Below are 14,534 nucleotides of genomic sequence, written 5' to 3'. Positions count from 1 at the left end.
CCTATTTCTTATATTTATCCTTCAGGACTCACTATAGATGTCACTTCCTTTAGAAAGCCTTCCTCACCTTCCTGAGGCTTGCTATTATCCGTGTTATCCCATAGTAATCTGTATATCCATATCACTGCACTTATCAACTGTGTTATAACTTTTTTTTTGAGAGAGAGAGAGAGAGAAAGAGGAGCATGTGCAAGGGGGTGAGGGCAGAGGGAGAGGGAGAGAGAGAATCTCAAGCATGGTCCACTCTTAGCACAAAGCCTGACGCAGTGCTCCATCCCATGACCATGAGATCATGACCTGAGCTGAAACCAAGAGTCAAATGCTCAACCGACTGAGCCACCCAGGTGCCCCTGTGCCATAACTTCTTAATTAGCAGTCTATTGGTCCATTGTCTAATAGCACTTTCTGTGACAATGAACATTTTCTATATCTGCACTGTCTTCTGTGGTAGCCATGAGATAGATATGGCCACTGAGCACTTCAATGTGGCTAATATTACTGAGACTCTGAATTTTAACTTCGTTTAATTTTAATTAATTTAAATTTAAATAGCCACATACAGCTAATAGTTACCATACTGGATAACAGAGATCTATCTTTACTACCTGACTCCAGTCTTTTAGAATATGGTCCTGTCCAACCAGTTCGCCGTTGTATCCTTATTACTTAGCACAACATTTGGTGCATGGAAGGCAATCAATTGCTATTTGTTGAATGAATGAATGAATGATTGAAATGATATATCCATTTCTTTTGTCTTCCTCTCTGCTTAAAAGGAGAATCCATCCAGAGTGAGAAGAAAGGACTAGGAACCCATTCCCCTACTCAAGACTCCAAACAGAATCCAAAAGAAAAAAAAAAAATTACTAGGGAAAAAAAAATCAAAACTCATATTTTCACTGAAAAAATTGATAGTTTTACTATTTAAGTACTTATCCAAAAAAAATGACTTTTAAAGTTTTTTTTTTTTAATGTTTATTTTTGAGAGAGCGCGAGCAGAGGAGGGGCAGAGAGGGAGACACAGAATCTGAAGCAGGCTCCAGGCTCTGAGCTGTCATCACAGAGCCTGATGCAGGGCTCGAACTCACAAACCACGAGATCATGACCTGAGCTGAGGTCAGACACTTAACCAACTAAGCCACCCAGGCACCCCAGAAAATGCCTTTTCTTAATGCTACAAAAACTAAACTCACAATGCAAAAAATAAGTTTACGTAGGTAACCCCTAGGGCAGCTCTCCCAGTATTTTTGTACTCAAAGAATTAAAATAATTTCAAAAAAAACTATGGTCCCCCTCACAGTTTTTATTTTAGTAACTAAATTTTTTCCATTATGAGTTTTTTTTTTAATTTTTTTTTTAACATTTATTTTTGAGACAGAGAGAGAGAGAGAGAGAGAGAGAGAGCATGAACAGGGGAGGGTCAGAGGAAGAGGGAGGCATAGAATCTGAAACAGGCTCCAGGCTCTGAGCTGTCAGCACAGAGCCCGATGCGGGGCTCGAACCCACAGACCGCGAGATCATGACCTGAGCCGAAGTTGGACGCTTAACCAACTGAGCCACCCAGGCGCCCCTCCATTATGAGTTTAAATAAATATAAAGGACGCAATTTCAAGTATACTATAAATAAAACTACTACATCCTCATTTAAACATATCCAATGGTTATCTATAATCATTTAAAAAATATATGAACATGCTCTTCCTTAATATTTAGAAATAAATTACAGCAGTCCTTTTTCTTTTTTAATTAATATTTTCAGACTACCACCCTTATAGATATTTTCTAATTTAATGTTTTTTTCTAATACTGTGTATTTTTTTTTTAAGTAAACTCTACCCCTAATGTGGGGCTCGAACTCATGACCTTGAGATCAGGAGTCACATGCTCTACTGACTGAGCCAGGCACCTCTCTAATACTATATTTTCTAGTGTAGTATGTTTGTATTTTTATTTTATTCCTAAGACCATAAAGATTTAGGTGTTAAGGTAGCATTTTCCTTCTAGGTTGAATTATCATTACAATTAATAAGGAACTGATCAATACAATCTAAGTATATTATAATTTTAGATAATTAATAAAACAAAACCTAAATTTTTATTGGAAATTAGTTTCTTAATATGATGAATGGGGCTTTCCTTTTTTTGCACCTAACAACATACTTTTTAGCTAAAAACTCTGAACTACAGATTTAGTGTATTTAATTTACTGATAAAATACCCACCCTAAGACCCAATTAGCAAGGGCAGTCCTCACAATCAAACTGTTAAATAAGGCAAGTGTATTAGTATCACAGAAAAAAAATCTGACTTCATGTTTTGACTGAAATAAATATGTTAGTATGCACTATGGGATATAATATTATGAAAACCACTGAGAAATAAATTATAAAACTAGTCAAGATTAAGATTATTTAAATCCAAGGTGATTGTTTTATCCATTCATGTACCTTAAAAAGCAAGGTAATCACTTTTCATTACTTAAATGCTGTTTCTCATTACCAAATTTATAATAATGCAATGTAATATACAGATACAATTGTAAGTTACTTACAAAAGGAGGAGTATGATTAAAAAAAAATCAATATGCCTTCAGTAAATATGTGGACATACATAAAATTTTGATGTTCAATTTTGGAAATAAAAAAAAACAAGTATAAATGTCAGGTATGACACATTAATTTTGTTAGATATGGTAGAAACTAATCAGTCTAGCAGCCAGTTTTTATTTTATGTTAATATGAAGTCAAAAATATCACAATTTGGCAAATGGCTTTTAACAGTTTTTCTGAATCACAACTTACATGAATATGAAAGAATGGGTTAGTCAATGTAACTTCAAAACTTTAGCAGCCCCAGAAAATACTCCAGTTATATTTAAAAGATTCCACTTCACTAACTCATATTATTTTGGCTGTTTTTCTTTACAGCAAATGACACATCCTAGGGATGAGTATTAAGATTAGCCAAAAGTACTCTCTATATTTAAACACATACGTCAGTTTTACATTCAAATTTTCCTATGTTCTTGCTTTTGTACTCTCACAGTACTCCCTCTTAAAAAGCAATATATTCACTGTCAACAGCTGGAGAACAAAAGAGATCAGGACCTTAAACGAAAATTCGTCATTATTCCCACCTACCATGTGTCAGAACTAAGAATATCCCAGGGCGCCTGGGTGGCTCAGTCGGTTGAGTGTCCGACTTCTGCTCAGGTCATGATCTCACTGCTCATGGGTTTGAGCCCCCATGCTGACAGCTCAGAGCCGGGAGACTGCTTCGGATTCTGTGTCTCCCTCCCTGTCTGTCCCTCCTCCTGCTTGCACTCTCTCTCCCAAAAATAAAAAACAAAATTAAAACATTAAAATTAAAAATAAAAAGAACTAAGAATATCCCACCACAAGACAAAATATATTTTTTCTAACATGGTTTATCCTTTTCTGCACAAGAAAAGAAAGGCACACTTATGTGTACACACTCCCTTAATTAACCATTAAAGGAGACTTCTTTATTTGGTACACTGGAAGTTTTTACACGACAATGCACAAAGGCAGTTATCAGTGAAGAATCAATACAATGGGTATCAGTGATGGACGTGTCTTTCTTTTATAAAGTTAGTGTGGTAACCTCCAAGATGGCCCCCAAAGATCTCTTGTGTAGTCCCATCCCACAGTCCAACCAGGGGTTGATCTATGTCACCAGTAGGATATAGCAGAAGGTATGTCATTTATGATATCAAATTACTAAGGACATTATGTCTTTCCTTTCAGCCTCCCTCAGATCACTCACTCTGGGGAAGCCAGCTGCCATGTCATGAGGATTGTCAGGCAGCCTTGTAGACAGCCTTTGTGGCGAGGAACTGAGGCCTTCTGCCAATAGTCATAACAGAGGCAAATCACCCAACCCTTGTCAAGCCTTCAGAGGACTGCAGCCCTCACTGACATCTTGACTAGAACCCCATGAGAGACTTGGGGCCAGAATGGCCCTGCTAAGCCACTCCCAGATAGCTAACCCTGTAAAATAATAAATGTTTGTTAAGTGCAGCAGTAGATAATTAATATAAAATCTTAGGTAGTTTTTCTATAAATAGACACCAAATGATATAATAAGGAAGCATTCAAAAGGGAGACTGTTCCAGAAGTGAGGAAAGCAAGGAAGGACATGAGAGGAAGCCAATCAAGAATGCCAGATTCAGAGTCCCTGAACAGCTCAGTCAGTGGAGCATGTGACTCTTGATCTCAGGGTTGTGAGTTCCAGGCCCACGCTGGGTGTAGAGATTATTTAAAAATAACAAAATGTTTAAAGATTTTTTTTTAACGTTTATTTATTTTAGAGAGAGAGCGCGCGCGCGCATAAGCAGGGTAGGGGGAGGAGGAAGGGGAAAGGCGCAGAGAGAGGGAGACAGAGGATCCAAAGCGGGCTCTGTGCTGACAGCAGAGAGCCCGGTGCGGGGTTCAAACTCACAAACTGTAAGATCATGACCTGAGCCAAAGTCAGACGCTTAACCAAATGAGTCACCTAGGTTCATTAAGATTAATAACAAAATCTTAAAAAAAAAAAAAAAAAAAAGAGTGCTTGATTCAGGCAAAAAAAGTCTTGAAGAGGATAGGCTTCAGCTTGATCCCACAGTAAAACTCTAAAGAATAAATTATACTGCAGAGGGATTTTTTTTTCTTTTTTGGGTTTTTGATTTTTTTTTTTTTTTAGGGGAGTAACCTGTTCTTTTATTGATGCAAGTACCTCCAGTCACACCAAAACTGACATCTTACATTACGGTACAGCTTTGTACTCAGAGTTCATCTCAAAATACCAAATATCATAGTTAGGGTATGCATCAAATTGGGAAAATAAAGGAGAGAATGTAGGCACACGGTCAGGCAGATAACAGAACAGATGACCCAGTTTAGCGCACACTGATGTGAAAGCTCCTTAACACATGTACAGAAAATGTTCTAACATTGTATTCCAAATATATATTCTCAAGTTCTAAGCCCTGATTTATCTCAACTATAAAAACAAAACAGTATGTACAATCTAGAACATCTGAAAAGTGCAAAAACACTGTAACAATACTGTGTAAAGATTTGTGCTCCCCCCAGGGCTGAGGACTCTAAGGAACTTCTAGCTGTTATGAAAAGAGATCTAAGAGGATCTGGGCAGAGCACCAAAAGTAAGAGAAGGTGGGCTGAGGTTCCCGGAGAGATCATTTTTAGGAAAAAGCGGAGGATCTAAAAATTCTTTCCTTAAAAATTCTAGGCCAGGACCCTTTGGAAAGCCTATAAAACCCCTTAAAATCTGAGAACAGCAATTCTCACACTACCTGCAGTATTCCTTATTTTAAGAAAAATGGTCCCTGTACACACAAACTTTGTAACATGGCCAGCTAAGGAAATTCACATAGCTCTTAGGATTTCTCAAAGCCTTAAAAATGATAAGCTATATTGTGGTTATTATTTGCAGCATTTTCCAAAGAGAACCTTTTTTCCCCCAGTATACCTATTTTCCTTTCATGGTGCATACATTTGTTCACACAGAGCTTGGACAATGCTACCTTAAGGATTTTGGACATAGAGTTCTTTGGCTAAAATGGACTTACAACCAAAACACCTAGTCCTTGAAATCATATATATTAATGAAACCCTTCTACGATAATCCTTTTATCATTTACTGAGTGCTACTATATACTGGGCACTACGCTAAGCATTTTATTACTTCTATTTACTCTAATATCCAACATAGCTTTATAAATTGTTATCCATATTTTGCAAATAAGAAAATCAACTGAGAAGAGTAATTTGCCCAGTTACTACTAGAAAGTAGTGGAATGAAATAACAAATGAAAGGAAAATAATTATAATAATAAAGAGGAATTAGCTTTACCAAATTTGGTCATAATTTTACTTTTACCAATTTTTGGCCATATATACCAACTAGAAGTTTTCTTGCTAATGAAAGTTTATTTACATTTATAGAACAGTAAAACCTTGCTCACACAGTAAAAAAGGGAAAAGGTCTTGCCTGAATTAGTCAAAACTGACATCTTTTAAAATGCAGGTTTCTTAAATTTATAAATTCTTTATATAAAGAAATAAAAGATATAAAAACATACAGAGAACTAAAAGTAAGTTATCAAAAATTATAAATCAATAGTTCATTATAATAACATATAAATTCTGAGACTTTTCATTAATTTGAATATTTGGCTATTTGACTCAGAGATTCTTTATGAATAATCACAAAGCTGACTGGAGTCTAAAACTTTCTATGATTCTATTGGTTCTCTACCACTGACTTTTGATCATTTTGATAATTTAATTAGGCTTTTGTTTCTTTCATTTTAAATCATGAAAAATGAAACATAATTTAATACCCAACATATCATTCTCAGGAAAGCCACACTGAAACCTCATATAATATCTGTTGGTTCAATATTTTTTTGCACAAGGTATAAAAGACATATTCTTTCCCAGAGATTAATGCCTGTTGACATAAGCTACCAGGATAAAGATATATGAAATAATGTTACTAACATTTAGTGTGGTATTAAAGAGCCAATTACTAATTCAGCAAATTTTTATGAAGTATCAGATGCAATGAAAGGCACTAGGGAAAGAACAATAAACAACACTGTCATGGTCACTATCCTTCTGGATCAGGCAGACATAGAACAAGGATAACACAAAGTAACAGAAGTGCCTGTTGGCACTCACTGCAGTTTACTGGGCCCATGTAAGACAGAAAAATTAAGCATTATCAAAGCAAAAAATCATTCTTCTCCACCAAAAACCTATAGGGAAAAAAAATCTATTTTGAAAGGAATTTTTAAAGAATCAAACCACAAGACAAGCCACTTTAACGACTGAGATAATTAAGAACCTCATCTTGATTAGAATCCAGTATGATCTAATTTAAAAACAAAACAAAGAAAAAAAAGAAAAGAAAAACTTGAGATCAGACAACTGGAAGCCAATTTTTTTTTAAATTTTTTTTAGTGTTTATTTATTTTTGATATAGAGAGAGAGACAGCATGAGCAGGGGAGGAGCAGAGAGAGAGGGAGACACAGAATCAGAAACAGGGTCCAGGCTCCAAGCTGTCAGCACAGAGTCCAACGCGGGGCTCAAACTCATAAACCGTGAGCTCATGACCTGAGCTGAAGTTGGATGCTCAACTGACTGAACCACCCAGGCACCCTTGGAAGCCAATTTTTCAATGTTACTATATATATCAATGTAATCAATGTAATCTTGATGGAACCTATCCTCTCTCTCAGGTTATAAATGTGGGTAAATGTATACACTACTACCTGATATTATAAAACATAAAACACTAAATTTGAAAAGAATCTAAGCAGTTAAAGTATTTTATAATCACACACACATTTGAAAAATTATTTCATCATAGAATAGACTAAAAGTATGATTGTTTTTACACAATAGTATAATTTAGGGGTGCCTGGGTGGCTCAGTCGGTTAAGCGTCTGACTCTTGGTTTCAGCACCAGTCATGACCTCATGGCTCCTGAGTTTGTGCTGTAAGCATGGAGCCTGCTTGAGATTCTCTCTCTCCCTCTCCTTTTATTTGTCCCCCAATCATGCACATGCGTGCATGTTCTCTCTCAAAATAGTAAACTTTAAAAACAAAATAAAAATGATACTATAATTTATTACAGCTTTACCAAGAAAAAAAATTTTATAGGTCTATTCAAGAATGCTCATCACACTTGAAACATCACTAATTTGTAAAACAATACATTTAGATTGATATTGTGCTTATCACTTTTATATTGGCTCATAAGTACAGAGTTGGTCCTGCTTTTACTAGAGAGCTAAAAGAAAAAATTAAGCTAACTAATGAAGATAATGCTATTTGCTCTAATTAACATAATTACCATTCCTTTTCAATTATTTTAATTTTAACTTAATCCAATTTCAGTGAGTAATCCAAACCTCAAAACTCCTTACCTATAAATGCCTTCTGTAGATATAGTTAAATATAAATGCCTTCCATAGACATATTCTAAGTGCTGAAAAAGACCAAAAATTCTATATCTAGAAAAACTACTCATAAAAACCAGAGAAGAAATTAAGACATTCCCAGATAAACAAAAACTGAAAGAATTTGATGCTAGTCGACCTCCCTAAAAGAAATACAAAAGGTAGTCCTTGAGGCAAAAATAAAAGGACACGACAGTAACTCTAATTAACATGAAGAAATAAAGTCTCAGTAAAGGTAATATAGAGGTAAATATAAAGACAGTATAAACATACTTTTATTTTTGTAATTCCATTCTTCTGATTCAGAAAACAACTGTATAAATAAATAGTTCTATTATGGTTTATATGTATAAAAATGTAAGTAGTATCTCAATAATAACACAAAAGAGGAAGATTAATATGAACTAGACTGGTTTTTTAATTTTTTTTAATGTTTGTTTATTTTTGAGACAGAGACAGAGCGTGAACAGAGGAGGGGCAGAGAGAGAGGGAGACACAGAATCCGAAACAGGCTCCAGGCTCTGAGCTGCCAGCACAGAGCCTGAAGCGGGGCTCGAAACCACGAACCGTGAGATCATGACCTGAGCCGAAGTCGGACGCCTAACCGACTGAGCCACCCAAGAGCCCCTAACTAGATTGTTTTAAGGTAGGATGTAAATTATAATCTCCAGGGCAAACACTAAGGAAATACTATATATATTACATGTGTGTACATATATATGTTAATTATCATATATTACGTTTATTTATATATTTAAATATATTTATATATAATTAACATACATATATATGTAGTTATGTTACTAATATATATATGTTTAGATATGTTAAAAGAAATGACAAGAGAATTAAAATGGTTCATGAGAAAACATCTACTTAATGCAAAAGAAAGTATTGGAGGGATAGAACAAAAAAGAAATAAGATATATTAAAACAAATGGTAGGTACAAATTTGATCTTATCAGTGATTACATTCAACGCAAATGAACTATGGGGCTCCTGGGTGGCTGAGTTGGTTAAGCATCCGACTTTGGCTCAGGTCATGATCTCACAGTTCATGAGTTCGAGCCCTGTGTCGGGCTCTGTGCTGATAGCTCAGAGCCTGGAGCCCGCTTCAGATTCTGTGTCTCCCTCTCTCTCTGCCACTTCTCCACTTATTCTCTGTGTCTGTCTCTCCAAAAATGAATAAACACTAAAATAAAATTAAAAATTAAATTAAAATGAAATGAAATGAAATGAAATAAAAGCAAATGAATTAAATTAAACACTCCAATCAAAAGGCAGAAATAGGCAGACTGGATTTTTAAAAATTCATCTATATGCTATCTATAAGAGACATACTTTAGATTCTAAAACACAAAGAAATTGAAAATAAAAGGATGGAAAAATATACCATGCCAATAGTAACCAAAAGAGTTAGAGTGGCTATACTAGTATCAGCCAAAATAGACCGTAAGCCAAAAAAAAGAATACACAAAGAATGACATTTCATAATGAACTAAGGTTAATCCATCATGAAGATATAATAATTATAAATATACATTCACCTAAAAACAAAGCCTCAAAAATACATGAATGAAAAGTGGCAAAACTAAAGGAAAAATAGATAATTCAACAGTTACGATTGGAGACTTCAATATTACCACTTTCAATAACAAATAGGCAGAAGACCAACAAGGAAAGAAGATTTGAGTAACAGTATTAAATCAACTAGACCTAACAGATGTCTACAACACACCACAACAACAGCCAGATACACATTCTTCTCAGATGCACATGGAACATTCTCCAAGATAAACCATATGTTAGGCCATAAAACAAGCCTCCATAAATTTAAAAGGCCTGAAGTCATACAAAGTATGGTCTCTGACCACAGTGAGATAAAATTTGGAATTGGTAACAGAAGAACTTTTGGGAAATTCACAAACATATGGAAATGAAACAACACACCCTTAACTACCTGTTGGGTTAAAGAACAAATAACAAGAAATTAGAAAATATTTTGAGATGAATGGAAACAAAAAAACATACAAAAACTCATGGAATGCAGCTAAAGCAGTGGTTAGAAGGAAATTTATAGCTGTAAATGTCTGTATTAAAAAACAAAAAAGATCTCAATCAATAACCTAAACTTCCAACTATGTGAAAGAAGCCAAGACACAAAAACCCACATTTACTATGACTCTATTTATATGAAATATCCAGAAGAAGCAAATCTATAGAGATAGAAAGTACATGCGTGGTTGCCAGGGGCTGAGGGAGGGGAGAATGAGGAGTGATTATTAATGGGTAAGAGGTTTCTTTCTTTGATAATGAAATGTTCTGGAATTAGCTTATTTATTTATTTAGAGAGGGAGAGACAGCATGAGCAGGACAGGAGAGAGAGAGAGAGTATCCCAAACAGGCTTGAATTCAAGAACTGTGATATTGTGACCTGAGCCAAAACCAAGAGTCGATGCTTAACTGACTGAGGCACTCGGGCGCCCCAATAATGCTATTATTTTTCGAAAGAATAATTGCTTAATCAAAAATGAACATAATGTTGAAGAAGTAAACATATGTAGAAGCAATATATTTTAAAATAATTATGATGCAACAATAGCACAACTATAAGAAGGATGAAATGAAAGTATATTGTTAAGGTTCTTCTACATGAAGTGGTATATCACTTGAAAGCAGATTATGATAATTTATAGAAAAAAGTAAGTGCTTTACTTGCAGGGAATATTTCACAAATATTTATGCATGAAGATTTACAACTCATTGAATTTATGGTAAGACTTCAGAAAAGCAGGCCTAAAATGTGTACATGTCTTTCTTATTATACAAATATTTATGTGTATATACATACATATGTGCACATATACACAGACACACACACTATACATATACAAAAGATACTCACCAAAACAGAATAAATGTGTAAACATCGGTAAACAGGAGAAAAATCAACCAGATCCTGAACAGTTAAGACCTGAGAAATAAAACCACATTTTAAATATCAAACTACTAGCTTACTGTTGGATAATGTTAAGTTAAAGATAGACAAGGAGACTCATAGACTTCATGTTATAACATTTATCAACTATAAAAATCACACAGTATTAACACAATGCCTTTTAATTGTCTTGGCTTTTATTCAATAGTTCATTCTTTATGTATTAATCATCATTGTTGAGTATTTTAGATTATAAGGTGATTAAAGGACAGAGACTGTATATCACTAACATGCTTGGGAGGAGAGAATATAGAGATTCTCTGAATACTGATTAAGAAAGAACAAAAAAGTAAATTTCAAAACCATTTATTTAATTTCCAGAGACTAATCAGGACTCACTAATTCCACATTAAGAAGACATTAAACTGTCTTAGGCAGTTTATTTGTCTGTATTCAGTACAATATCAGACTCCACAACATATGCATATACATACAAATACATGTGTGTACATACACACATACATGGAGATACACACGCATAAATGCATATAGTCTCACTCATCTTCAGGCATATAGTAGAAACATACATACTGAACATTCAGTTGTTTTCAAAGCACAGAGAAGACCATGGGCATACATTCATATGGTTTATCAGTTAATTAAAAGTTCTACTATGCCCTGACTAGGACCTTAGAAACAGAATTTAAAATCTCAATGACAAAGCAAAACTTAACAGCCTCCTCATGGTATTAACTAAATTCAAAAAACATTCAAAGGAAAAGACAGAAAGTAGGCTCAACTGAAGACTTTGTGTACAGAGTAAGATTAGGAATAAATTTGGATATAGAGGATGAAAGAAAGTGAATATTTAAGAATAATTTCAAGTTTTCTAGACATAAAACTTTTTCAAGAATTAAAAAACTTTAATCATATTAGAACCATTCTGTAATATCTCAGCACTAATGGGGGGTGGGGGAAGGTGGGCTTTCCAGAATTAGACTAAACAGCAAGGTCAAGCCATCATGAAATTAAAAGTTTGCCACAGATAATTAAAATGAGTGATCACTACAAAAAAAATCATTACATTTACAATTTTACTGCTAATTATGGCAGAACACCCAGGTTCAACTACCTATGGCTTATAAATGTAATCTAGAATATATCCTGTTTCTCTGTCAATTATGCAGTCTATTATTTCGGATGACACATTGTTCTAATAGCTCATTACAAACTGATCTACATAAATTCAATTTGCACATAGAAAGACTGACAGTCACAAAGATGTACATCACAACTGAAAAGAAGAAATTCATGGAAAAAAAAATAAAGAAAGGGAAGAAGAAGAGGGAGGGAGAGAAGGAGGAAAAAAGGAAGGAACTCCTGTCACCTCTTCTTCATTCTCATCCTCTTCCTCAAATGCACGTTTCAATTCAACTTCATTCCTTTCTTCTGGAATTCTATCATTGAAGTACATATTCTTCCCAAATTGTACACGATTTTGCTTCTGCAAAGCAACACTGAAGGTTTTCTGCTGTTGTGCCTATATTGGAAAAAGAAAAATTCAGATTATTACAACAATTATTATGATCAAAATCAGTTCAAGAATTTGTTCATATTTTCCCATCTTTTTAATGGGCTTGGGTAAAGGATTTAGAGTAATGTCTCATTTTTTATTCATGATTTATGTTCTCAGTCTTCTTTCTGGACAGTTGTGCCAGGGTTTATCAATATTATTTGAAAAGACTAAGAACCAATTTTTGGCTTTGTTGATCCTCCCTAATGTATTTTATTTTCTCTTATGTTGATTTCTATTCTTGATTATTTCCTTCCATTTTCTTTTTTTTAATTTTATTTTACTGTGGTAAGTGTACTTAACATGAAATTTACTCTTAACAAATTTTTAAGTGTATATGCATTTACACATACTAATATTAATATATTAATACATTGCTGACTATAGGTACAAGGTTATGCAGCAGACCTCTAGAGCTTATTCATCTTGCCTAACTGAAACTTTAGGTTTGCTGATGAGTAACTCATTTCCTCTTTGCCCCAGTTCCTGGCAACCACTATTCCACTCTGTGAGACTATGAATTTGACTATTTTAGATATGTCACAATTTCCTTTTTAAAGACCGTATACCACATACCACTATACGTATATACCACATTTTCTTAATCCACTCATCTGTCAATGGACATCTGTATTATTTCCGTATCTTGGATATTGTGAACAATGATGCAATAAGCATGGGAAGTGCTAATCTCTCTCAAGATTCTGATTTCAATTCGTTTGGATTGATATCTATCTAGGATTGCTGGATCATACTGTAGTTCTATTTTTAACTTTTTGACTCCCCCTCTCTCTGCCCTTCCCTCACTCATGCTCTGTCTCTCTCTCTCTCTCAAAAATAAACATTAAAAAAAATTTAATAACTTTTTGAGGAACCTCCTCAAAATAGCAACTATACTATTTTGCATTTCCTCAACAGTATGCAAGGCTCTGATTTCTCCACACACCTGCCAACATTAGTTGTCTTTTGCTTGATAACAGCAATCATGAGAGGGGGGAGGTGATATATTCCACAGTGATTTTGATTTGCATTTCCCTAATGGTTAGTGATATTGAGCATTTTTTCATATACCTGCTGGCAATCTGTATGTCTTCTTTGGAGCAATGTCTATCCAAATCCCTAGCTGATATAAAAAAAATTTTTTTTCTTTAATCTCTATTTATTTTTGAGAGAGAGAGACAGAGTGAGAGTGGGGAAGGGACAGACAGAGAGGGAGATACAGAATCTGAAGCAGGCTCCAGGCTCTGAGCTGTCAATACAAAGCCCAATGCGGGGCTCGAACTCAAACTGGCTTGAACTCAAACCATGAGATCATGACCTGAGCCCAAGTCCCCCTCTGAACCAACTGAGCCACCCAGGTGCTCCCCTAGCTGATTTTTATGTAGTCCTTATATATTGTGGAAATTAATCCCTAATCAGACCTACAGTTTGCAACCATTTTCTCCCATTTTGTGGACTGTCTTTTCATACTGTTAATTGCTTCCTTTGATGTGTAGAAGCTTTTTAGTTTGGTATAAACCCACTTGTTTTGTTTTTGTTACCTGTGCTGTTTGGGTCATATCCTTCTATTTTCTTTGAATTTAATTTGTTTATTGTTTCTCTAACTCCTTGAGATGAATATTTATGTCACTGATTTCAGCCTTTCTTTCCTAATTCATAAATTTAAGGCTATAAATTTCCCTTAAATGTGACTTTTGCTGCACCCTACAAGTTTTGATATGTCATACTTTCGTTATAATTCAAAATATTTTCTGGTTTAAATTGGGTTTCTTCTTTGATCTATGGATTATTTAGAATTTTACTTCCTAAAAAAAAAAAAAAAAGAATTTTACTTCTTAATTTCCAAACCTACAGAGATTTTCTACTTACCTATTTTTTCTGATTTCTGGAATAATTCCAATATGGTCAGAGAACATTTATCATTTCAATCCTTTTAAATTTACTGACATTTGCTCCATGAACCAGAATGTAATCAATTTTGGTAAACGTTCTTTAAAAAATGTATATTCTGGGGGCGCCTGGGTGGCGCAGT

At 34.5% G+C, this 14,534-nt stretch overlaps 1 protein-coding gene across 9 annotated transcripts in view; it reads right to left on the bottom strand.

Annotated features, from left to right (window-relative positions):
- Window positions 1-14,534, bottom strand: part of EXOC6 (exocyst complex component 6) — a 229,691-nt gene that overhangs the window by 131,789 nt on the left and 83,368 nt on the right. For all 9 annotated transcript variants that reach the window (XM_047073175.1, XM_047073177.1, XM_047073176.1 and 6 more), the window contains 2 exons: window positions 12,317-12,469; window positions 10,897-10,965 (listed from right to left, as the gene is read on the bottom strand). In XM_047073175.1, the coding sequence (XP_046929131.1) occupies window positions 10,897-10,965; window positions 12,317-12,469 (222 nt within the window). The remainder of the gene's footprint in view (window positions 1-10,896; window positions 10,966-12,316; window positions 12,470-14,534) is intronic.

The sequence above is a fragment of the Lynx rufus genome, unplaced genomic scaffold, assembly GCF_022079265.1.
Source record: "Lynx rufus isolate CCGP_SWC_20201006 ecotype Redwood Valley unplaced genomic scaffold, mLynRuf1.p SCAF_11, whole genome shotgun sequence".
NCBI classification, from domain to species: domain Eukaryota; kingdom Metazoa; phylum Chordata; class Mammalia; order Carnivora; family Felidae; genus Lynx; species Lynx rufus.
This window is presented reverse-complemented; position numbering and strand designations above follow the sequence as displayed.